This window comes from Parasteatoda tepidariorum, chromosome 6 (assembly GCF_043381705.1).
Source record: "Parasteatoda tepidariorum isolate YZ-2023 chromosome 6, CAS_Ptep_4.0, whole genome shotgun sequence".
Taxonomy (NCBI): Eukaryota; Metazoa; Arthropoda; class Arachnida; order Araneae; family Theridiidae; genus Parasteatoda; species Parasteatoda tepidariorum.
Genome location: NC_092209.1, coordinates 2430798 through 2458621, shown reverse-complemented (window position 1 = coordinate 2458621; position 27824 = coordinate 2430798). Strand labels below are relative to the sequence as shown.

Sequence of the window (27824 nt, the reverse complement as noted above, 5' to 3'; positions counted from 1 at the left end):
TTGGAAATAATGTTTTTTTTTTTTTTAAACTATGCAGAGAAAGAGTAGCAAATTAATGTTTAATTGGGGAAGAAACAAAAACAGGCCTAGTAGTGGTCAAAAGTAAAAACCAGGAAATTTATTCGTACACTATTAATATACTAGAAAACTTTTTACAAAATGCAAACATCAAACTAAAAAAAAGTATAATTCGCTTGACTAAAATATAATAAGACCAAATTTTATTGCAAAGGAAAATACTAATTTTAATTTCCAAATTACTGTCGTTAGTCAGAAAATTTTAACAGTTTACAGTATAATTTTCTTAATAAAACACTGAACAACACAACAGTTGGAGATCAATGGATAAAAAATATTTATAGAACTGTTACTAGAAAAAAAATCCAGCATTAATTAGTTCATATTCTCATATTCATCTCATAAAAATATGTAAGTAAAATTTGTAACCAAATTTACGATTTCCATTATCAAATAAATTCAAAGCAATTCTGGAGAAGAAAACTTAGTGAATGATTCTTTAATTAGCAATTTAAAAATATGATTACTGTATTGTTAATTGAAAATTAGATTAAAAAAACAGGAATTGTTAATAGTGAAAAGACAAAACTGCAACTTATCACATTTTTACTGAAAATAAGAAATAATTAAAATAACATGACTGGATATTCTACATTGTTTGAAATAAATTCTGCTGGTCGGGCTATATGTCTTCATCATATATATATATATAATGAGTAGATTGTTGCTAAGTTTGAACTATCAAATATTGCTGCATATAGCGTTATTAATCTCTTTTTCACTCTAACATCCTTGAATAACACATAGGAATAAAATAAAAATTCTGGAAATTAGAAACATTTTCATTTTATATGGGTGAAATTTTATTAGCAGCTTTACACTTATTTAACATTACTCATTTAAACTCTCAGGACAGCAACAAGCAAAATAAATTGTATTAAGATAGGTATTTTTCGAAGAAATTTTACATTTTTTTTTTTAAAGTAAAACAAAAACAAGGAGACATTTTAATGCAATCAACAGAACAGTTTATACTGGCAATTATAAACTAGGTTTTTCACAAGCTCAGATTTTTCAGGGTATTTTACTAAAAGAAATTTAAAAATTTTGACAAAAAAGTCATGTTCAAATAAATAAGTTCATAATCTGGGGAGGAGGATTTACTCTCTGTTTATTTTAAAAATCACAAGTGCCAACTTTCCAAATTAAATATCAGTAATCAGAAGCACACTAATACAGAAATATATGCAACTAATATTTAAGAAATTAAAATTAGTACAACTTGAAATATATTTATAATATATAATAATTCTATAAACTATTTATTGTTTTATAAACCATATATTTTTTATATAATATATTTTTTATAAGGTAAAAATATAATGCAAACATATGAAGTTATTGCCAGATTCCCGAAGGTAAATAAGGAAGTTCGCCATCAGAGAAAAAACAATTCCCTGAATAAATGACTTACAACAGCATTCTCACTACATCTGGTTTGGTCAGAGCGGCAGTACACGGACTGAAGAAACTGGCAATTTGTTGAGGAATAAGAGAAGTATTTTTGCTATGAACGGATATTTATTGCTAAAAAAAATCTTTTAAATTTCTTTAAAAAAGACGGAGGAATTCAATAATACATAGATAAACGGGCGGTAATCGTAAAATACGAGTCTTCGTTAAAAAACAGGAGACTTGGCAGGTATGGGTTTTATAATATTAACAAAATTATGCATGAACTTACCTTTAAATAAAAAGTAACACTTTGATATTAAATTAAAAATTATACAATGCTGAAATTTTATACTTCATTATAAAATGATAAAATTAAATTGACTACTTGAAAGCAATGTTCGAGTTTTTAATTAAATTAGAAATAGCAATTATAGCATCAAATTAGAACTAGCACATTATCTTGATATCATCCTGTATTTGAACTACTAAAAACTTTTGTTCAAAGCATTTCAGGTTTGAGTTTAGGCTCTTTTGCTCCTCCATAAGGAATGAAGTTTTAGTTTCAAAATAGCTCATTGGAGAGATGAATTTTCTTTTTAATTTATCATTTTCGAATTGCTTGAGAAATAGAAAAAAATATGCTAAGCATAGTCCAGAAATTCTCGAAAACCCTAATATTCATTACTCAACCGTAAGAGCCTAATCTTGACAATGATATCATAATAGTTGGCATCTCCAAAAACTATTCATTTTATTTTGTTTAATTTTAGTATACATTTAAACGCTGCCAAGTAAAAGAAATGCTCACTCTGCTCAGTCCAGTATGGGATGAGGAAGAGAGCTTGAAAGACATCCCGGGACTAGATGGTTGGGAGTGGTGGGGTGAGTTGCCTCCACTCTGAGGGCTGTCCGTCCACATCAAGATGTCATTGATGTCACCTGTGGTTATGTCATCATCATCCAGCGCCTCAAACAGATCCTCACCAAGGCCACCAGGCAACGGATCTATGTGCTCTTGTTGAAAAGTTGCTTGAGAAGACTATGGAGAAAAATAAAATCTTAAAGTAAACCAATCTTTAAAAAAGAGTCAACAGAAAAAAACATTTTAATAGACTGTAAGTGTGTTGATTGTCATAGCTACACACAATATTGACTTATGAAGGCTCAAGTTCATTAAGCATTTTAAGAATGAATATGTTACTGCTGTAAAGACGAATAAATTTTGTCACAAAGACTAGTAGCTTCCATCTTAAAATCATTTATTCACAAAGCTATAGATGCACATCACAGACATATAACAATATTAGCGATGATGCAACATTCAAAGAAAACCACCATCCATCTTTTTTACTGTCAACTCTTCTCTTCAGGAAAGAAAAAAAAAACCTAAAAGGTTTTCTGCGCCATCTAGTGGCCAGTTTCTTACACTGTGAATGACTGAAATGGGTGATTGTTGACTTCTCCTTGTGAATGTTGACAATCACAGTCAATTTGGTAAATGTCTGAAATATATACTAGTTAAGTACCACTGCCTTGCAACAATGTTTTTTTCAGGTTCAGTGCCCGGTATACATTTAACCAGTACTCCGAACACTGATGTTTCTTCTAACCTATCCTCCATAGATATTAAAATATCGAACAAATATATCGACAAATACAATATTTCGATAAATAACAAATATTTCGGACATTCACCAACGCCACTATGTGATTGTTGACATTCACCGGTGAAAGTAAACATTCTCTTGATATCGGTCATTCACGGTAACACATAAAATCATTTTAATGGACTCGACAAAAATAAATAAATAAAAAATTGCTAAAAATCTATAGTGGTCTTATAAACTCTCATTCAATTAAGGAAACACTCTTCAGTGGTTAGAGAAACTGGATGAAGTAATCAGCTCAACAGAGGAAATTCAATCGCTTAGCAACTCAGAGTTTGATAAATTTCTATGATTTTTCCCATGGTTGCTAAGCAACAACTTTGTCTGAGAAGAAATTTCCCTCATTTTGTTTCAACACATGCTATATTAATGAATATAGTGGGCTCGCTTATTATGAGCTTTATTTTTATGAAGAAAAAAAAATGGAAACACTGGGGCACACTTTGCATTTAACTGGAAAACCCTGGTTTTATCAAGCATATTTTTGTGAAATTTCTACTTAATTTCACCTTTCTAAACAAATTTTTTCTTAGAAAAATTTTCTTTTGATGCTTTTTGAGTTAACAAATTGTTTTTTTTTTCCTTTTCTTTTGAAGATGTTTTCAAGCCACCAGTCTTATTTGAAGAACAATAGTACAACAAAGAGACAATAAGACAGTACTAAACAAATTAATTCATTTTGTACTACACAGAAATAAAATATAAATAAATACGATATTAGTAGTATATATGAACATTGATCAGTTTTCTCAACCCTGTTTTTTATGAACATTCTGTTGTAACAAGTAAATATTGATGCTCTTTTGTACTTCTTAAAAAGAGTTTGACTGTATCCAAATTAAACATGATTACTTTCAGCATTTTAACGGCATCTGCAAATTAAGCCGCGAGGAACTGTTATATGGTAAAGCATTGTGTGACACTTTGAATAGTGTGTGAATGATTGAAAAGAGTTGCTTATTCACTGCTGATTGAGTTTGAATGGAGGACATTTGTGGTCGCAGCCAGATGCTTTAACCATCAAGAAAAAGGGTGAACACTTCCAACCCGGGTGCGTTAGGAAGTATTATTTATATAATTGCCACCACACACACACCCACCTGTGATCGAGTAATCTAATTCATCATTCGTGATCGTTTCATGAGACTGAGAGGCAATCTGACAATGGAAGAAGTCAACATTGCTGTGCAGTTTGTGCCTTGACATTGTAGACCCAGGCAAATTGTTAGTCAAATCAAGGCAAATCATCTGTCGAGGAATGAGATAGCTGTGCATTTGTTATCCAAAGTCATCAATGTGGAAGGATCTTGTTTGTAGGCCAGCATTAGGGTTTTGAAACCTAGGACCTCTGTCTTGGTAGGCAGTTGCAATTGCACTAATCACTATAGGAAAGGGTTTATACTCCAGGGTGAGTTAGGAACTTAATATTGAGGTCATGATAATTGTATTGACATACTCATTAATTTTTATATAAGACATTACATTTAAATCAGTGACCCTTTTATTTTTCTTCAAGTCTATAAAGTCCAAAGTATACTGATTAATTATAATTTCTAACTATCTCATTGATTGCTACTCACCCTATATCACACAGAAGCTGAATATACCAATTAAAGAATTGATAAAATATAATATTTAATATTATTTAAAAACTTAAAAACAATTGTATGACTAATTAATATTTCCAATTAAAATGGTGAGAATAATTATATAATTGTTACAAACTAATCACTGAAAAAACAAAAGCATAGTTGTTTTTTTTTAAAGCTTAAGAGTTTCATGAATTATTGAAAACAAAAAGTCAATTTGACAATTAGTTATCAAAAAAAGAGCAAATTAAATTAAATCAGGAAACATTAAATTATAAATCAATAATTCTAAATTACTCTTGGCAGAACAAGTCTTTCTTCATATTTACACACACAGACTACATATTAAATAAGTTTTAAAAGTATATGAATTTAAATAAACGTAAAGCTAAATTGATAAAATTGAAATATGTTTATTCAACAGGAAAGCATTTCAAATATAGCTAATGGAAATTCATAATTTAAAGTTTTCTCCTTACTTTAATCTACATTTAGCCTTTTTTTATTGTTAGTCTATTTAAAACAAGAAATAATGATTAACATGCAGGCCTCTTTCAAACCTGCAAAGGAATTAGTAACTCAAAATACTCAGATCCTGCTTCCTCTATGAGCATTATTTCACAGAAAGAGATAAACTAGCTTTACAAGCTTGGTACAATAACTTTAAACTCCTTAGCGATTAAAAGAAACCTGCATTTTACATGGCTAGAAGCAAAGTTTTTTATAAAAAAATGCAGCACAGCACATTAGCAATATAAATTCCCCCCCTTTTTATACAAGTTTTGAGAAAAATGTTTCTGAAAGATGCTAGTTTAGCAGCAATTCCAATCAGAGCACACATAGAAGGAATTGGAGTCGAACTGAGTCATGCTTGTACTGAAATAAGATTGCACTTCAATACTAACCTGGGTGGTGGCAGACGTAGGAAATACAAGAATGTGAGTACAGGTGGCATCTTCAGGCGTGCTCAGATTACACTTTTTAGAACGGCTGTTACAGAATCGCTCATCAAAGGTAAACTGGTCAGACACTATCCTCAAAGCCGAATCCGGTCCAAAAGACACGAGGCATGCTGAGAGGATGGAAGGGGTCTCCCCAATTGCTGAGATGCTGCACTGATGACAGAGCTCTCGCAGTTTCTTAGAGTAAGAGTGCAGGGATCTTCTACTCAAAAGAGACGCCCAAGCTTTCAGTTCGCCATGACCCAAACGCCCAAAGCGATCAATGACGATGCGCCAAGGATGGTTGGAGGGAGCAATGAGGTCTAAGATGAAGTCCAGCAGCTTTCGCAGCCCGAATCTTCGAACGGATGCTTGTTTTCTACGATGCCTAAAAAATAAAAATAAAAGAATTTACTTTTATTACAGAAATTCAAAATAGATGAGAACATAAAAAACTTAAGATACTTTCTGCCATCTTTTTACTAGTACTAATAAAGCTGATTAGAAAACGAGTACTAAAAACACACGAATTCCTTACAGATCTAACCAGTGATCGGAACTAATGCTCTGCGAGTTAAGAAACTACTGAAGTTACTACTTTTTGTAAAGTAATGCATTGCTTTTTTTTTAAAAGAAAAAACAATTAGTGTAGAGTAATACAAAGAAAAAACAGTAGTTTGTACTGATTCCTGGTTTAGTACAGAATTCTTTTGAATCTGGTTAAGTGAGTCTAACAGCAATGATAATGTCTCCATGGCTAAATGTTTTAAATTTTATCTGTTGTAAATGACAACTCATTTATCAATTTGCTCATAACTTATGAATGTCCTCAAATACAAATGTTGTACACTCAAAGTTAAAAGTTATTTCAACGAAGAGGAACATATTTTGCTCAATTGGTATTTTGTATTACAAATATTTTATAATTGCCATGAAAGATATAAAGAATTTGCTAGTGTAAAGGAACATCAATAGATATTTCTTAATTTCCCATGTCTATAATTGAATCTAACATTCTAAACTAATTTTTTTCTATCTAACGTCAACTTCATTTGATTTTGAACAAATGTGTAAATTAAATCTTCCAGCAAAATTTATCTTCTGAAGTATTGTAAGTACTTCAGAATCACTACATTAAAAAAATACTTGCAGTTAACTGCATTTTAAATTCTCTTTTAAATGCAGTTAACGGGAAATACAGTTTTTAATAAATGTAGTCTTTTTATTTCTTAATTTGCAGTTAACTGCATTTCAAAAAATATAGCTGTACTTAATTATATTTGTAATTAAGTTGTTGCCGTTGTACATTGCTACAAAGAAAGTTATATTGCTAAAAAGGTAGTTTTTCTGATCACTTTTGCACTTTAAACTCACTCTAAACAGATGAAAATGAATGTTATCAATAAAATGTGTACTGCTTTAAAAAAGTGCTGATAGGACCGTCGAGTGAACGTAAAATGTTATTCGGGAAGATATTAAGCACCAATTGTATTTTACATCATAAACCCTTCCCGTCAGTATAGAGATATAATATACAATCAAATTGTTGTTTAGAAAGAAAAATAGAAAGAAAAAAAATAGAAGAAAAAATGTGTTTTTGAAAGTTCTTTGTACATTATTATGACAAACTAATGCTGTGTCCGATGGCTTTAGCTTTCGATTTAATCACTTTAAATAAGATTTAACACTATAACAACATTTCACCTCCAAATCCTTTACCAAAATGGCATTCCATACTTTCACTATTGTATATGACATTATATAACTGCTGCTCAACTATTAGAACCGATAGTCGCAAAGTATTGTGTAGATGTGAGACAATATGCATCCAAGAATGGAAACACAATAAGTGCTAAAACCATTAAAATTGAATAAAATAATTTTTTTGTTAAGCATTTTTACAAGATACTACACCATTATAAAAGGAAAAAAAATGCTAATTTTTATTTATTTATTTAAAATATTTAATTTTTTATTAATCTTTTCTTTTCCTTTATAAATTAGACTTAATGATAGACTTAATAATATAAATTAGACTAGACATTTTTGAAGTTGGTAAATATTATAAATAAATTCTGGAAATATTTACACCTATTATCAAGGCTCAGAAATAAACTAATTGGAATGAATGGATAAGTTTTATTTATTTTTGCTTAGAAGGCAAGCAATTAAACTCCAGACTAGCAATTAAAAATAGTAGCACTGGCTACCAGAGTAAAAAAATGTAAGCTACTTTTGCTCTTTTGGTAGATATGTTTAGATAAGGGTAAGCACAGCACCAGGATTGTTTACACCACAAATTCTTCTTTTTTATTCAATTCATTTTATTTTAATGAATTTTTTAAAATATATTAAATTTATGTTTTACAATATATTGGATATTAATTTATATTTCTTTAAAAAATGCATAATAAAACAACATTTAAATAATGCAAATAGCAAACAAGTAAAAATAATTAGAAACTAAAAATAATAAATCTTGTATATTATTGTAAAAAAAAATTTTCTAACATAACATAATAAACAAAACTTTTAATATGAAAACTTTGTCAATGAAACTAGTATAAAAATAATATTGATAATTCAAATTAATATGCAGCAGATTTATGGCGATTACTAAGAATTCAAATTTTCCTCATTAATTTCACTTCAAATAAAAGTCATTAACTTTTAATTATTAGATAATTCGCAAGTTGTCTTATTGTATTAACAATATTGGATTTCAAAATCCGTGGAGATTTGTAAAAAAATTGCCAGAAAAACTATCAAAAAAGGGGTGAATTTATGATGGAATCGATGCAAATGTGTATATTCTTTTTTATTAGACCATAACCAGGTCGCACTTTTGGTGACTGGGTTTTAATACTTGGGTAGCTGTTTTCTATGAAATAGCCACCCATTGGCTACCGCTAATCAAGATATCTACAATTATCACCATTGAACGAGCAAAAAATTTGCGATTTTTTAATACCACACCATCAACTACACTTCTGGCTTTTCCATATTTTTTCTAAATACCATAGTTTTGGCTCAATGGCCTCTGACTCATTAATTATTGACTGTATCTGATTGGTTATAGAGCAACTGAGTACAAAAATGAAATAAGAACAGGATTGGCATGATGCAAATAATAATAAAAAACATTAGTAATATTACTTGATTTTTTAAAGAAAGGTTAATTCAGAATAGAATATTAAGGTTGTAATTTTTTTGCAGGCTAATTTCAGGCATATTAAAAGTTTTAATCAGAAAAGCAATGGCTGGTAATGTATACGTACTATTATTTAATGTTCAAAATAGACACATGTTCCAAATTAACTAAAATGGTATGAAACTCTTTAATAGCTGAAAAGTAAAACAATTTTCTACAGAATAAGAATTGTTCAACTATACCAATTTCGTTTTATGTTAATTAAATATGAATAATGAAGAAAGACATGTTCAGTCAAGAGTGATTTAGAATTACTGTTATTATTTGTTTAATTTTCTGATCTAAAATAATTTATTTTTCATCTGAAAATAAACTGAAAAATTGTATCTTTGTCTTCTCAAATTCATGAAACTGCTGCGCGTGAAATGAAAGATTTAATTTTTTCAGTGATTAGTTTGTAATAATTAAAAGTAATTTTAAATGGCATTGAGTATTATTAATAAATTTTACCAGAACTTAAAATATATATATAAAAAAAATTATTTTTGCCAATATTGTATCTGATGGTATAAATACTATAAATTCCAATATTATATTAATAAGTTGGAATTTAAATAATAATATATAAACTATGAAATTGATTGGAGCAATTCCAAAAAAATAATAAAAGTTGATTCCTTGCCTGTTGGGTATTCCAATGTTGATTATGTTGGTCTCCATGAATTCTCCTCTATCGTTTGTACAGCAGGTGAGCAAATATTTCCTATCTTTGGTTAAGCAGTATGTACAGTAGAGGATGCCACAATTCTCTCTCCGGTCACCAAACATCTCTACCAACTCCTTCTGTTTGTCCTTCAATGATGCCAGGATGTAGGGTTGTTTGTAAATTATAAGAGGAGAGTTCCCTTTGTTCTATGGGTTAAAGATATTAAGCATTTAAAAATTTTTTCAATTACAAAAAGAAAATCTCTAGGTTTGTAAGTTTGGTGCAGCAATTTAAAATTTTAAGATTTGCCTGGAAATGGTTGGATTATATTTTTCTCTTGAACTTTAACAATAATTAATATATTTTTCTAAATTGATAATGTAGAACTGATATGTAAAAAATAATTAAGGGGTAAAAATAAATAGCAAAAATTCCTTTAAAAAGTTTTTTTCACCTTTTTATCTGCTTTTAATTTAATATTTACACCATGTTCGTGTCTTTCAGAGCACATAAACATTCATTTCCAGCAGATACACCATGGCATATCCTGCAATTTCATTTTCCCGTTGACATCACAGGAAATTTCTGCGAGGAATGTGGATTTAAACAAAAATAAAATTTTACAAATAATGTTTTAACATGAATGCGGATCACTATCAATTTGCTTGAAAATTGATAATGGAAGTGGACCACTATCGATTTGCTTGGAAAATATTCTAACATTGATGCGCAAATGCAAACCACTATCAAAATGGTACATTTTTCTAATTTTTAACTAACATTTTTTATTACAATAAGGCAGGATAAGACACGTTTTTGATTGACGATGGACGTCCGCTATGAATGTGCAATAAAATCCAATTTATAACTAGAGAATAAGTAAATATTTGTATTCTGGTGATTCGAAAAAAATATGTTACAATAGCAAAAATCAAAAAAATAAATAAATAAATAAATTAAATAAATAAATAAAAATCATTCGGCGAAGAAAAGACATGGAGTTTGAATGGAAATTTATACTCGAATCTGCAAGCGAGGGTACTCGGGAGTGGGAAAATAATGATCATTGAGAAGAAAGAGAAGAAGAAAACAATTCTTGCTATTATTGATGAGCTCATCAGAGCCACAGGATTAACGTGTTGTGTTTCACACCCATAACCCTTCCGAGATTTGTTTTAACGCGAGTCTGAGTGATCAAACCGTGTTAGAGTATGGAAAAGAAAAAGAAGAGAATAAATTTTGATGTTCGTATGGGTGAGGTCACATGCCACTGCCAAAATTTGTTTTCCTTCTTTTTTTGTGCTTAAAATGCCAGATTGTTTTCTAATAGTGGCTAAAATCTAACATGGCTAAAATTCAAAGTGTGGCATGTATAACTGTGACCTTATTTCACACTTTCAAAATTATTTCTCTCATAAAGTCCCAGAATAAATAAAAAAACATTTTTAAAAATAGTTCACTCTGTTTTAAAATATTAGATCAAATAAGAAAACTTACATTTTTTGGTTAATGGAAATCCTGATAATACAGAATTGTTATAATACTTGTATATTAAAATAAGACATCAAAATTTATAGGCTGATTAAAAATTTTAAAAACCGAATGAGATGTTTTAGATTTTGTTTCTCTACAGTTGAACAAGTCCAAATTATATTTTTCATAGATATTAAAATAACAAAACTTATAATAAGTAAGAAATTTTTTTTTGAAACTTGTCATGCCAGAGAATGGTTTATCATGCTTTGTTTAATCATTTCTCAAGAAACTTTTAAAAGTTAATGTTAAAAGGGTACATACTCAAAAAGAAGAAATTTTTTCCTTCACTTCCCCAACTTTTCAAGGTTAATTTACATTAAATTCCTTTTTTAAAAAAATTTAAACTTAAATTTTGTTTAAAAAAATGTAAATACATTTAATACAAAAAATAAATAAACATAACATTACGTAAGTTAAATTACTTTTAAAGGTTATAGTAAGATTTAAACTTTTAAAGATTAAGTAAAAAAGTAAATTCAATATATACCACGATATGGATGATTAAAACTAGTGATTTAAATAATCTGATTTTCTGTAATACAAAATAATAATTGATTTAAAAAACTGATGCGAAATTCCATAATTAAAAAAATTTGTTATGCTTTTAGTTTTGAGCAGTGAGAAACAAACTAAGTTTACAATACAACAAGTTTTTAAACAAACTGACATAGCATTTTCAAATGCATAACAATTACTGTAAAAGCAGTGCTATTTAGAATTCACAAAAAACAGGTATGCAAATATTTTGGGCTCATGAGCTCAAAAAACTTCAGATTACTATTTTACTTTTTTTCTGTAAAAAGTACTGGGTTTCAATAAACACAAAGGTTTATCAGAATTGGCTCTTTAAAAAATCATTTTTAAGTATTCTTTAAAACCAAAAATCTCTGTTTTCAACACTAAGCATTTAAGGATGTTTTATAAAAAACACAGAAAAGGAGGACACACATAAAGTCACGTTACATATGTAAACTAATAAATGGCAACTGTTAAATTTATAGTATAGAACTATTAATTCAATGCAATCGTCACATACACTTAAATAAAAAACAATTAGGTACTAAGCTAGAAAATTTATTATGTACATAAAAAAAAGAAACTCTGAATAAAAAAATATCCAACTGATTTAAAAATTAATATACAGGGTGTTCCAAAATTATCTTTACAACTTCAAAAATTCATAACTTCGAACATAAACAAGATATTTATATTCTGTCTTTTGCATGTATTACTGCAACTAATAAAGTTTTTTTTTCAATAGGCTGAAAAGTTTTAAGTGAGGATGTGGACACCACAACAGAAAGCTCAATGCGTCTCACGGCCGTATTCGCTCCACATTTTCTGGACTTGTGCTGGGTCGTCCGGCTCCACTTTTATGCAATACTGATCCGGTGCTCATGAAGCTTGTGTGCCATGCACGGATGGAGGGTCTGGATGGTGAGTCTCTTGGGAAATTTGTCCTGAAGTTCCGTTGAACTTGTGTATCTGATTTCGTCTCTATGAACCATGAGACGCATTGAGCTTTCTGTTGTGGTGTCCACATCCTCACTTATAACTTTTCAGCCTATTGAAAAAAAACTTTATTAGTTGCAGTAATACATGCAAAAAACAGAATATAAATATCTAGTTTATGTTCGAAGTTATGAATTTTTGAAGTTGTAAAGATAATTTTGGAACACCCTGTATTTCTTTAGTCAAATAATTAAAAAAAAGAATTTTAATAATTTTGGAAAAAAAAAGAGAATAACTAAAAAACTTTTTTTGTCAAAAGTAGATTCGAATATGGTACCACGCTTCAATTCACTATTTTGATTATTTTGTGATCAGCGAATTCTCAATATCAATTGTTATGGAATAACATAAGGATATTAGGCAATTAAATTTCTTGTAAAGACAAATTTAAATGATTTGCTACTATACATACTTGAAATATTAGATAAGTGCAAGACTCTAATTTGTACTTCATTAAAATCTCTATTGAATTTTTTTCATAAAGCAACTCAGGACTCAAAAACCACAAATCAGAATCGATGGATAAGTCTCAAATACTTTGGGCAATTAGTAGACAGATCTTCAGATTTAATATTGCTAATTTAGAATTTCAATAAAATTTTCTCTGTACTTAAGCAAAAGAGGAGATAAAGAGAGATAAGTGACGATGCTCTGTCGTTGACTCTCTTAAGTTCAGATGAAAAACTTGATTATGGAACCATCCCCAAGTTCAAGAATTGTGGTACTAATCTATAAAAATAAAACAGTGCACTACCATCATCAGCTTAACAGTGCTCGGATAGTAATGGGTCCATGTCTTCAGCACAAAAATATAGAGCAAAAGGAAAGCAAAAAAATTTTGGGGGGAAAAAAAGGCATTTTATGTTTATCCAAGGCATTTGATTGGAAAATCAACTGAAATTCAAAGAAGATTTTCAACTTGATTTTGGAGGGCAGAAGATACAACCAGAAATTGCAAAAGAGTTGGTATGTTTGGCTCTGCCACTGTACCGAAAACTTCATTCATAAAGTATGATAAAAATCAATTGCAATCTCTTCAGAAATTTTTAAAGCATAAAAGAATCTCAATATTCCACCAATTGATCACTGGTTTGTCAATTAACTTTAATATTTTTGTGAATATTATAATGTGCAACCACAACAAGTATGAAATGTCATGTTTCTTGCAAGGGGATGAATTCGATAGGATGAAAAATTCCCTGATAATTCCAGGTTTTGGGGTTAAATTACGTTTTCCCCATACTTTTTTGTTGAATCTTCTTTTCTCTGACAATTCCCAGGATACCTGTTGCGTACGAACCCTATATAAATGGTTTCCATGGATCCCTTCGTCTAAAAGCATGAAAATAAAAATATAGTGATTACAACACACAATGACCATTAGAAATATGCTGGAGGACAGTGATAACTTTAGATAAATTAAAGCTTCAGTGATGGTCACAATGACTCAAACATATTTTTAATGAGAAATATGATACTGTGCAAAATGCATGATGAACTTCAAAAGATCTTAAAAACTTAGTATGACTATGAATATAAAGAATGGTATCAACAGAAATCAGCATAGAATCATGGGTGATAGTTCTATTTAAACCTGTACTTGATTAACCTGTAATTGATAATGAAAAGGACAATGCCAACACTTTATAATTATAATTGCCTGTAATTTAAAATAAATAAAAACTCTAATCTGTGACAGACGTTGCATTCGACAACTCCCCCCCCCCCCTGTNACAACCCCCCCCCCCCTGTTGACAGACTACATATTCATATAAACAAAGAACATTTGTAGATTAGTGCAATTGATATCGTCCATCAACAGAGCGTTACACGTAACGATTAAATAAATAAATCAAAAATTAATTGTGAGAGAAAGAAAGGGTGTTACATTTTTGTTCAAGAAGGCATCCCTTGCAGCAGCAGGTCCAAATCCAGTTAAGGATTTAACGTTGGGTCGCTGTGGGGAAGTTTCAAAGGTTTGGGAGTAAACAGAGAAGGCAAGATTCTTTATCTGATCCTTCCACTTACATTTCTCTGTCCTTGCCACAATGGAGTTCAAATCAATAAGCTGTAAATATTTTAACATATAAGTTATTTTACAAGTACACACAATGTTGAATAAAACACAGAAAGAGAAACAATGTTAACATGATTCAAATTATGCAAACAGATTCAAAGTAGCTTAGGAAAGTAATTTTTACTACAGTCGAAATCCATTATAGTGAACTAAGTATTGGAAGAAATTTTGCCTCCGTGGATGACTTTTTGATGGAACTAGCTCACATTTGCATTAGATGGAGAGGAAAACCAGGAACCCAGAATTAAGTCCTTCATAAATAGTAGTTCACTACAATACTTTGAAATAGTACTTTTCAGCATATAACAATATTGTAGGAAATAGTTACTACAATAGTACATAATTTGTTCAGAAATTATTAACTAATTAGATGTATAAATAAATAAATCAAATGTGAAAAATGCTTCAATAAGTTTTTATATTCTAAGAAAGAAATTAGAACCCTACGATTGATTACACTTCGATTTATGAAGAGTTTACTAATTTTCGTATCAACAATTTGTAAAAAATCCGCTATTTTCAAGTCCTCATTTATCCCAGGAAAAAAAATCAAAACCATTAATGTCTATCTCGCTGTCTAAGATAAAAGTTGTCAAAATCTCTTCTTGTTTCAATATGGTGAGGGGGTGGGTAAGAAGAGGGATGAGTTGCTTATTAATATGTGTAATTTGCTTCTGCCAATATAAAGTTGAAGAAAACAAAAAAATATGAGGAAATGAGTCCACTATAAATGAATTACTATTCCCACTTCAAGCACACAAAATAACATTAGTTAAATGAAAGTTCAGAGGATATTCTTAAAAATTTTAACTATAACCGAATGTTCACTACACCCCATGTTCAATATGGCGGGGTTGGACTGCATTAGAATACTAATTTCCTACTTTTAAAGTTATTTCAATGTAGCAATATTACTCCAATTGAATTTATAATAAGAAATATTTTAACTGCAGTGTAAATGATTCAACAATGTTATAAGTTGAATAAAATTTATCTACTCCTACTTTTGTATCAAAAATAAGAATTTTTAAGAAAAACTTTTATTTCACCATACACGAAAAATGTTCCATTTTTGAGTAGCCTTGGATTGTCAAAATATTTTAAATCCCCAAAGTTTTAAACTTATGTTGTTGTTTTAAAGAGATTAGTACTGGGAACAACTAAGTGCAGTCATTTCTGTACTTTTAATAAAACAGTTTAGTACATTTTAAGTCATTTGCAGCAAGAATCTAAATCTGAAAATATATTAATCAGGGACTATATTAACCGAATATCTCACTTTTAAAAGAAAAATTATAATTCTATATTACAACTGCACATTACGTAACATTAATCTACTACATTATAATTTAATAATGTAGCATCATAATTAAATAATTGTGCATGCATTAATCAATAACTATGTTAACCAAATATCTAACTTTTCAACGAAAAATTATAATTTTATATTACAATTGTACTCTACGTAACATTAATCTACTACATTATAATATAATAATGTAGCATCGTGATTAAATAATTGTACATGGAAATTTTTAATTAACCAGGTATCCCACTCTTTAAAGAAAATTTACTAAGGCAATTTCAAATAAATTTGATGCAAAAAAATGTGTTTTGAAACAATATTTTCATCACTGAAACAATAACAATTTATGTCAAAAGCAGCTCACCTGTAAATGCATAGCATTCTTTATTTCTTCTGGGAGTACAGAGAGCATGTCAGCATAGGATTGCACCAATCCGAGAGTGATCATTTTTTGCACTTCAGGGTCAGATTCTTTAAGGAAAGGATCGACCATGTAGATAACAATAGCAGGTACTTCGTGACTCTCACCAGTCATGTGATCTTGGCTCTTGCTTTGAGATTCTGGAGTTGAATGTTCTGAAAATGGCAAAAAGATTAGCAATACAATTTTAATATAGGCAACATTTGCATGGAATAAACAAATTTTTGATATTAAGAAGAAATATTCTATTTCTATTAGGTATACTGCACTTTTAAAACATTTAGTCCAGCAAGGTATCAAAACAAGGCAGGATAATTTTTTGTGCCTTTTTAATAGTTGATTTTCAAAGACTTGACATTTATTTTCCTTATATTGCTTTAAATTTTTCCCCGTATATATTAAATTATACATCTTTATATAACTGAATTTCGTACAATTAATCATTTAATTATTTTCTCAAATGCTTTTAATAACTGAAATTCACAAAATCCTGAAAAATATTTCATATTTTTTTACACAATAATTGAATTGTCTTAGTTGTGGAAACACCGTTTTGGTATCAGAATAATTTGTTAACAATAAAATTTATAATTCAGCGCTATATTTTAATGTATAATATATGAAACTGAATAATTATTAAAATAGAAAATAAATTATCACAATATAGTACTAAAATATTAAAAATAACTGAGAAAATGAATTGCAAGGTTTAAACAAAGTATCTAAATGAACAGAAATTATCCAAATTTTGATGTTTTTTAAACACTTTAAATACAGACATTAGCAAAAGTATTAATTGATGGGAAAATTCCCTCTAAGTCATAAATTGCCCTTAAATTATGGGAGAAAAAATTTAAGTCTATTTTTATCAAATGTAAAAATAAAGGGAGAACTCAGCATTTAAATTTTGTATAATAATATATGGAAGTAGTCCTTTTTTCTTTTGTTATCACGTAATTACTCTTTTGTAACTTAATTTTGAAGGAATGTTTTTGAAAATAACTGATACTTTTTTTAAAGTACTTTAGCTTTTATATAACTTTACACTGATAGATATCAGCATATATTTTGATAAATTTAATAGTTTTTATGAAGATATAAGACTAGTTATTGTGTATTGAGTTAAGTAATTACTCAGAAACATTTCCATACAAACACTTCATAAACATTTCTACTAATAATAATTATAATTAACATTTAATAATCATTTTAAAAGAATCATCATTTTTTTTATCATGAGTAAAACTGAAAAAAAATTTCACAAACAGTGTTCCCATACATTATACATATCTAAAACATAATTGAGATTGGTCTTTTCTAGACATCACCCCCCAATCTCTTACTTGTAATGTGTTAAAAATGGCTTCTAAATTTTGCACAAATAACAAACTAGTGTAGAAACATTTCAAACATAAAAACTGTTATAATAGTGAGAAAAATTTCCTTTTTTTTAGAAAATGATTTTATTTGTGACAAATTTTAAAAAAGGTTTTTTTTTTTCATTGTAAAACAGTTGGAGATTTTACATTATTTTATAGAAGTGATTTATAGGTTGTCTAAATAGCTGAAAGTTAACATCTATCGTTTTGTAGAGCAATTTAAGTTCAAAATCTAATTATTTCTTCCTCTTTAGATCATATTTTACAAAAAATCATAGCTTTATATACACTTTGACCATGGCCAAAATCTATGATTTTTTATCCAAATAAATATTCTGTATGAAAGCAAGTGCTTTAAATATAAAGTTTTAAACCTAAAAATCAGAAGGTTGAAAAGAATGAAAGAAAAATTATTAATTACAAAAACAAAAAAAAAAATTTTTAAATTATAATGTAATTGACTCAAAAACATTTCTAAACATAAAGAAAAGAAAGACACATTTGCAATTCTAGTGATTCTATACTTATGAAATTATGGGTCCTTAGGAATCTGGACTTCCATATTTCTGGATTCTTTTTTACTAAAAGAGAGTCTGAAATATGATTTATCCATCTTTTCTAACCCTTTATGATATTCACAATAATAATTTTTCTAACTGATAGACATGTCAAAGAACAGTAAAGTTAAATTTAAACAAACAAGGTTCTTAATTATAGCTGATCACTTGCATCAAGCAAATATAAAAATGTATTAAGATACTCATTCAATTTTCTCTTTCAACTACTAATAATGAAGATTATTTTTTAATAAATATGTATTTGAAGTTCAGTTTATAAATCATTTTTATTCTGATTATTATCTTCACTGCTGATGAGTTACTGGCAATACTAGAACTGGGCATAGTACATTAATGCATATAAATGACTTTGTGTAATCATCGGATAGGGATTCTTTTTAAACAACGAAAATTATAATGTACCTACAATGTTTACGCTGTTTCCTGACGAATTGTCGACATGTGCGACAGAGAGCGTTGTTCCTGATAATGCACCTATGGTCTCAGTGCGTGAGGCCAGCAAAGCACTAACACACCACTGGCTTCATGGATGAAGAGCGATTCTCCCGATCAGACATCAATAACCACAAGTTCATACTAAGAGTATTTTTCTACGATCGTAAATGAACAGTGATTACCGCGCCAATTATCTTTTCCCATGTTTCTTTTATTGTGACTTATCCAGTAGAGATTTGCTAACACAATTATTTCAAACGTGAATAGAAGTGTCCTTGAATCTCCTAATTAACAAAATGTTAATTTTTTTAACTGTGCAAAGTGTCTGATAATTTTTTTACCATTAATGCAGCAGTTAATCATATTTTAACCGGATATTGCAAAGACATTTAAGTCTTTAATGACTGAGAAATAATAAACAACATTGTTAGAAAACATAAAAAATACAATGTTCATAAATAATTGCAATCAAGTATTTGCAAACTTTTAATGTTTTCTGTTTATTCCGTGATTTATTCTACTTTTTAATACATTTCTTCTTTTTAATTATTGATAGTAATGTACTAAATTTATGATCATGGGTAATTCCAAAGATAGAAATGCCTTTCGAAGCTTAAGTTTTCAATCTTACGTCAAGTTTCAGCAAGTTTTAAATATTTCTGTTTATGAAGGTTCTTATAAATGTTTTCTCAATGTGCGTTTCAATTTTGATTTGAAAGTTATAATTATTAATTAAAGACATTCTGTAGTAGGCTAATTTCTGCCAAATCCTTCCTTTTGCTCAGGTAGTTTTTTCAATGTGTTGTACGTTACGTCCCTGATGTATCATGTTATTGATATGATTCATCCATTTAAAAAAAATACAAATTTTTTTGGTAACTAGACAAATTTATAGCATTTTTTGACACTTAATTTGCTAGGTAACCAAGAATTTGAGTTTATTACAAGAATATGATTGTCTTAATCAATCATTCAATTAAAAGTGCTCAAAAAGAGGAAGATTTCAAAATAATGCACTAGCAAAAATAAAACATTAATGTAACGAAATATTGAGATATGACGCTTTTGGAGAAAAGAAACATCGCTCAGTTCTATTGAATATATACACTGAATAGAGGAATAGCTACCAGCATCTGAGTATTTGGGAGTTCCAGAAGGATCACAAGTGTCCGAGTAATATGAAGATTGTGGAAAGGTGTAACTGTCTGATGAATCGGATACAACATGTTTGAAGAGAGAATCATCAAGCGAGAGTTGCCCAAGGTGGGGAGCTAAAAAATAAAAATTAGGCTCAAGTTATTTCTAAACAACAAAGGTTACTGAAAGTTGAGTAGGATAGAGGAATCAATCAAGCAAACAAGATAATGGTTGTTCTTGAAATACATCATGTCAAATCAAACTGTTTAATGGGTAATAGGGATAAATGTTCAATCAAAAAATTTATACATTCATTTATACATTAAATACATTCTCCCATCAAAAAAAAAAAAAAAAAAAAANAAAAAAAAAAAAAAAAAAAAAAAAAAAAAAAAAAAAAAAAAAAATCTACAATTATTTGCATAAGAATACATTTAATTGTACATTATAGCAAAATAAAGTTCTTATATTCTGTTTGAGAGACTGAAAACAGTTTTTAATTTTCCTTCCGTTTTTCAGCTAGTTTCATTTTATCTTGACTGTGGGTTTAAAGAAACACAGAGAAAACATTCAGTTTCATTTAAACCAGTTTTCACACCCTTATAGCTTTTCAAATAATAAATCTGTACATTTTCTGCTTATTCAACAAGTTTGAAAAAGCTTCGTTTTCTTCACTCTGTCATCTAAATTCTTTTTATCCTTTAAATTAGTCACAAAAAAAAATCTAGTTTTTTGAGAATATCGCCCATTAAACTTTTTTATAATAAAAATTCTCATCTCGCATGCCTTTCAATACTGATTATGAGAATGATATGCTTAAAAAAATAATAAATATCTATAATACCAAATAGTAAAAATCTAATTCTAGCAATTCTCTCAAAAAACCAATTAGCTTCATGATGTTTTTTTTGTTGCAATTTTTATCTAATTTTCTGAACTTCTGATACATTTAATACAGTATGACACATAATTTTAAATTTGATTAATCACTTTTTGATGAGCTCAATTTGCAACAATTCAGTTTTCAATTTTTGATTGTTTTTCTAGTGGTTTATTTATCATCTTTTTAAGGCATTTTTATGCTTTTCCCCCCAAATTCAGCCAATTATAATGTGAATTTGAGTAACCACTTTGTGACGATCCCTTTGAAAATCCCTGCCGTTTTTGTAGCAGTGTCAACTATTTTTCCGTCATTCATACAGGCCTCTCAAATTTGGATGCTTTTAATGCAATGTTATTATGACTCACAAATTTAGAGTTAACACTTTTGAAAACGAATCTAAAGTAGCAATATTGCAAAAAAATAACTTGAGAGGGGTTTGTATACTTTTAGTGCATACCAATTCTTAATGACCTAAGTTAGTTCAACAACGAACACTCTTGGAAATATTTCCTCTTTTGCAATATTGCAGTTACGTTTTATTTTATTTTAAAACCATCGGGGAGCAGCCGACCCAATTTTGAGTTTACAACTAACAAAGTTCAACTACATAGCCTTCTAATTGTGAATCCAATCCAGAAGACAAAGGAAGTCTTGGATCAAGCAATGGGAGAAATTTATTTGATGGAACTAGCCCGCATTTGGGTTACATGGAGAATAAAACCACAAAAACCTCCCACAGCAAGCTTGATGACAAAGGGACTTTAACCCAGGATCCATCAACTACTATAGATATTTTACGCCAGCACTGTGGTCGGTAGGAGTGGGGTGAGGAATTTGTGATGATGGGCCGCAGCTAGGATTTGAATCTGGGGCGCTTCATTGGGAGGCGAGCATTCCAACCCCTGAACTGCTGATACATTATAAGTAATAGGCTTTCTTTTCCCCAGGACTTCATAGTCATCCACAAACACTTTAAATGCATTTTTAATAAAAGCATTGATTACAATTCTACTTAAAGTGTTTTAATATACACACAAAATCATTTACCTATACGACGAAGGAATTTACCTAATCTGTGTTTGCAAACACGAGCATATATTTTCAGTTTGTTTGCAATATCAGTGTTTTCCAGTAGGTTGAACCAATTGCTGATGGGTTCCTCTGCCACTTTAGAGACTGCCACTTTCCCCACACGCATGATGCCATCCCTGAGCGCTTGAGTAATTGGCCTGTGTTTTCCCAGATTGTGAGATTCGTAAGCACAACGCAGCTCCTGGAAGAAGCTTTTGATAAGCATGAGCTTAGATTCGTGCTCGGGTGCCACAACAATATAGGCCACATCTCTTTGCATAGAGTGTGGTTCCAGTTTCAATTTGTGCTGAAATGAAAATAATAAGAAAAAGATTATTTTATCATACTAAAAAAATATCTATAGAGCAAAGTCTCATATTCGGACTTCTGTTTAACGGAAGGGTCTATCATTCAAACACTTTTCAACAATCGAAATGAACAAAACCCTCTTCCTTTCTCAAATTATTTTTCTTCCTGTATGTGATCTCTTAAAAAAAAAAAGCAGTGCAAGGATGAGAATCCTCTGCTTTTCCGCATTGATGATTTTTTCCCGACTTTCAATTTCAGTTTGATGTGAATTCAATGCATGTAAAAAAGTGATTCTAAAATGTGCAATTTGAAGTTCGCAAAGTTGAATAATCAGGTATTAAAACATTGAGATTTTAAAAATCATATGAAAATTCATTTCGCGACAAAACCATGCGGATTCAAGGTAGAATCGTCACTAATCGAGTAGGTCAAGCAATGATTAACCAAAATGTGCAGTTTGAATTTCACGGCATGTTAGAAATCGAGATTTTAAAAACCATGTAGAAATCTGTAACAATAGCTACCAAAATAGCAAATTTCAAACAGCATGAATTTATATGTTGCTGAATGAAATTGATGTTAATTATCTATTGGTTATTTTTAATGAATCTGGATGTTTTGACATGTGTTTACCTCAACGACCTGTTATTCAGAAAAATCTATTCCCCATACTTGCTAAAGTTCTGACGATTCCGGATATAGAACTTTCCACTGTATAAATGATCCATACAACAAAAGAATTGAAAAATTCAGGAAAGAACATGATATGAACTATTGGGCAAACTATTATTATGTCATGTTTTGAAGAGAAGAATGTAATAAATGTTATAAACTTAACAGTAATATTTTGGAGAAAAAATTTTATTTGGTTTAAATTATTAATTTTGTTTTTCAAAAAAATCAGGTGATTTAAATGTCAACTCTGTGTTTTACTAACTACAGTTAAAAGCTGAGTGAAAGAGTAATACTTACCCAATAATTACATGCAAAGGGTGAAAGGGCTATTTGTTCTCCTGCATAACCCATAAGCAGAGATGGAATTGGTTGGGGCTCACACTGATCTTCAGTACCTGAGAAACAAAAACAATATTAATCAAAATGCAACAGACATAATAGTAAGAAAGAACCATCTAAAGATAACTGATTTAAAAAGGCTATTTTTTCTGCTCGCTCAAAAGTAAGACCTTGATTAAAAACATTCATTTCATTTATTCTTGAATGAGTGTTCGGCCGAAAGTGTGCCTTGAATTATGTAAGCATTTATACAAGATTTGATATGTAACTTACAAAAGATGTTTTTTTTCCCTTCCATTTCTAGATACCAAATTTAATTATTGCACATTTTAATAAAATTTTAGTCATTTAACTGTATAGAGTTGTTAATTTTTTGCAATGGCTGCAGAACATTTGTAATTACTTGGGAGTCATAAAATGTTGAAATGCATTGAGTATTTTAACAAGAGAGAGAGAAATATACCTCGTGCAGCTAATCTGTGGAATTCTCTCCATGTGAGAGGGCCAGACACAACGTACGTCACATCCCATAGACGTTGATTGTTTTTCTTGTGGACAGCTAACTGTAGGAGTGGCTTCAAACTGTCCAAGTGGAGCATCATTTCATGACTTGAATGGGGTAAAGGACCTACAATTTCACACACAACTTCATTTATGTATGATAATCTTTTCAGGAAGTTTGCAAATGACTTTAAGATAAAGAAAGCAATGTTCGATCCATGTAGATAAGCTCTGGTATAACATTTAATACAATATATAGTTACAAATAAGGATGTCGGCAAATTAAATTAAATAATAATTACATTTAAATAACAACAAGACACATACATTTTTGAGTTGATTTTTATATAATAACAGGTTGCAGAGTTCTCCCTAGGAATAAAAAAGATCAGGGCACTTTCCTCACAGAAAAGGACACATAAGTTTTTAAAGGGCACTCACTACCACTGAAATTTATCAAAATGTGAAATATTATGTAATAATTGAATTTGATCCTCAACTTTGAAATTACCCTCTTTTACTTTTTTATGTGCATATTTAGCACAGTAATCCTAACTCATTATCCAAATAACAGAAAAATTTAACTTTTGAAAAATAACTAAAGGCAAGCTGAAAAAAATCTCTGTGTTTAAATCTTCAACAAAAAAGTTAAATTAAAAAAAAGGATTAATTGATAAACATTTTGAAAGATTCTTTTAAAATTTATTTTAAACTGAAAATTATGAAGGAAAAAAAACATTTAAAGGTAAAAAATTTAAAAGTATTAATTCAAAAAAATAATAGTAAAATTTTAAATCACAGAAAATGTGAATTATCTCAGGGGCCGAACATCATGCAAATTTTAACTATAAAACTAGACAACATAAGGAAAATTTAACTAAAATAAAGGAATAAAATTAAAGTAAAATAATTATCAATAACTAAAAAAATAAATCTGAAACAGGCTTTTTATTAAAACGGGCAGTTAAAAAAACAACCTTCTCATGAAAAAATAAAATAAAAAGACAGCGCTCTTAAGGGGTGGCAGCTTAATTTTACGAAAAAGGGCAGGTGGGACAGATGCAGGGATGCCAACTGCTCCCCTCTCTGGAAAAGTTTTAATAAATTGGTAGCGAATTAAATAGTATAACTTGCAAAATAAACATAGTTACGCTTACATTAAAAAGCAGTAACCAAATAGTTAATGCTTTTAGGTTGCATGCTATATGCAGGGTTGCCACAGAAAAAAAATTAACAAAATAGTTGCTTTTAGTAGCCTAAAGCATTAAAATAGTAGCCAAAAACTAGGAAAATATTGCTAGGAAAATAGTAGAACAAAAATTCATCAAAAATATGACTAAAATTTTGTTAATGACTTAAATGTCATATACCATCATCCATTCAGTCAAGTAGGTGGCAAATATGATAATTTTCATATAAATGTTTATATATATATATATATTATACCGTTAAAAAAAATTTTTTTTTTTTAAAAATTAAAAAAATTATGCATAATTTTTTAGCAATAATTATTTAAAAGGTGATCAAGAAATGAAATAGACTTACAATGGAATTTCTGCAGATTGAACGAAATAAAAAGTGAAGACTCAAATTTGCAATTCAAAATATTTAACATTTTTTATTTTTTAAGAAAAAAAAAACGTTCAGTGTGTTTAGGAACTATATAGCGGGGCGCAGATTTTTCACCAATTTATGCTTGAAAAAAAAAAACATCTCTAGGAGTACAATACTCCCAATAGTCTCCTTTTCTTGAAAATAGTTGCTTTTTTAGCCTTTTCAGGCAAAAAAAGTTGCCATAGTCGCCCTATGCCAAAAATAGTTGCTAATAGTTGCATTTTAGTCGCCTGTGGCAACCCTGTATATGATTCTTATAATTTTTTATATTTAGTGGTGGAATAATAAATTAAAAATACTAAACTAAAAATAACTTAAATTTCGTTACCGCTAGAAAATACTAGTTTGTAAAGCGGAGCAAGTTGGCATCTATGCAGATGCTTAGGGAGAACAATGATTTTGGTCTCAGATAAGAAACTAACTTAGATAAAAATTACATAGAATAAATATACTAAAATGAACTGAAAATCTTTTGTAGTCACATAAAATTAAAAAACTCATTTAACTGGTGAGATTTAATTAAACTACTCACTAGACTTATAAGGCCACTTGTGTAGGCAAGAGTACTTCATACTTTCATCAAGCTTACATGGCAACATGTTATTCTCTACATACATCTTAGCTTCTTCCAAAGCAAGGAAACACACTTCACATCCATCTAGAAGCTCTATATTGTTTCTGCTGGGAGCTTCCTTTTTCTCAGACAAATTGAACTTGTGGAACAGGCTGAATGCAGAAGTAAATGATTTGCATTGAATCTGGAGAAGGTCTATAATAAATGGAGACATACTCTCCAAGTGAGAACGTCCACCACGGGACTCCCTGTCGTGACCTCGAGTCACAGACGAGTACTCCACGCTGTCCGAGGCCGAACCGGTCACTTCCAACTCGTCCTCGTAAAATAGTCCCGAATCGGAACTCTTATGGCGGTGAATGACAGCACTAAAAGCACACGTACACTTGTATTGTGGTTCGTCATTCCACGTCGGTATCAGCGTGTTGGGCAAGTTGATGCCGGCGTCCGAGCCTCGGATGTTCATGTTACACACGCAAAGGCAACAAGAATCAAAATTATGATCCTTGTATACGTTGAGCAGTGAATCTGACAGCAGGATGTTGACAATCAAGGGGTGTACTTCAATGGCAGAGTTGGGGCCTATAGAGTGGAGGTTTCTGTTGAGGTAAGAGGGTGTGCTAGAGGCCGGAGAGACGGCTTCACAATTTGGTAAGATTAAACGAGAGTCATAAGTGTTTTCTTGAGAGTAAAAGTTGCTGTTTTGGTCATCGTATGGCACAGGTGAGTGACTGAAAAAAATAATAATGATTAAGAACAATAAGTAGTATCTTCCAAAAAATTAAATTAAAAACTACTTTGATTAGCATATAAGTTTGCAATTCAGAGAGTCATAGTAGACAAGAAAGTCGGAGCATAAAGCTGAAAATTTTAAGAGTCTCCACAAACCATGTATAAATTAAAGTTACAATAATTTGCAGAAGTCAGAATCTGTTGATTGTGAAATCCCACACACGACAATCCTTAATTGTGTGGGATTTCACATTAGCATGCATGTTTTTCAAATTTAACTTCGCATGCTACAAGATAAATGGCAATTACTTGAAAACAGAATAAAGTATAAAAGATTCTATTTTGTAAGAATCTGCTGATTTAGTCATTTATTTCTGAATAATCCTTCATTTATACATCAGGGTTTATTCTAAGTGGAGTATACGTGACACAATATCACATTCATCCTTTGGGACAAAATTAAGAACATACAAGCTTATAACTTCAAATTATTGAGGCACAAAAGATTCTTCAATTTTGACAAATGCACACACAAAGAAGAAATGAACTCACTTATATGAAGAGGCATGATGATTTTCTATGTGATCATCTTGAAGAGGAGCTTTTGTTGACCACGATGGTTTGTAAACTAAGTGTTCGTCTAGTGCATAGTTATGAAAAGGCCATGTAGTTAAGGCATCATATTTAGAAGATTCAAGAAATGTGTGAATTAGAGGAGGATTCCACACATCCACTTCCTGAAAGCAACATCCACAATCATACTCAATTTTTAAAATTATTAAAAAATAAAAAATTTATCTTGCAAGATTGGAATGTGTTCGTTTTACATTATAAATCTGCTTTTCTATCATTCATCTAAAAAATGATTGGTCAAAGTTAAATTTTTTTCCTCACATATAAATTTTACAAGGTTTCCATGAGAAATCTATTAAAAGCGATCATTACGAAGCATCCTACAAATTAAATAAATTAAAATCAGTCATCATTGGCATAGAATAGGCATTGTTAATCTATAGAATATTTCTTCAACCATGTCGTTCTCCTTCTTGTCTTGCCAGTTGAATACCCTGATTATTTAAAAATCCGTATTAATGGAGTATGGCTATCAAAGTTTTGAATGTCCTCCAGGTCTGCTACAAATAGTTTTTTGTTTAGCTAGTTCAAGTGTTGGGCTATTTATATTTAAATGACAAATATGCCCAACTAATCTCATTCTGT

The 27824-nt window shown here is 29.8% G+C and overlaps 1 protein-coding gene across 3 annotated transcripts in view; it reads right to left on the bottom strand.

Annotated features, from left to right (window-relative positions):
- The window catches only part of LOC107444514 (mediator of RNA polymerase II transcription subunit 13), an 80607-nt gene that overhangs the window by 5615 nt on the left and 47168 nt on the right, over positions 1 to 27824 (bottom strand). For 2 of the 3 annotated variants that reach the window (XM_016058669.4, XM_071181906.1), the window contains 11 exons: positions 27159 to 27343; positions 25833 to 26605; positions 23649 to 23813; positions 23144 to 23241; positions 21839 to 22169; positions 19899 to 20042; positions 16323 to 16534; positions 14464 to 14643; positions 9504 to 9733; positions 5635 to 6058; positions 2282 to 2512 (listed from right to left, as the gene is read on the bottom strand). In XM_016058669.4, the coding sequence (XP_015914155.1) occupies positions 2282 to 2512; positions 5635 to 6058; positions 9504 to 9733; positions 14464 to 14643; positions 16323 to 16534; positions 19899 to 20042; positions 21839 to 22169; positions 23144 to 23241; positions 23649 to 23813; positions 25833 to 26605; positions 27159 to 27343 (2973 nt within the window). The remainder of the gene's footprint in view (positions 1 to 2281; positions 2513 to 5634; positions 6059 to 9503; positions 9734 to 14463; positions 14644 to 16322; positions 16535 to 19898; positions 20043 to 21838; positions 22170 to 23143; positions 23242 to 23648; positions 23814 to 25832; positions 26606 to 27158; positions 27344 to 27824) is intronic. The other variant, XM_016058677.4, reaches the window with a different exon arrangement.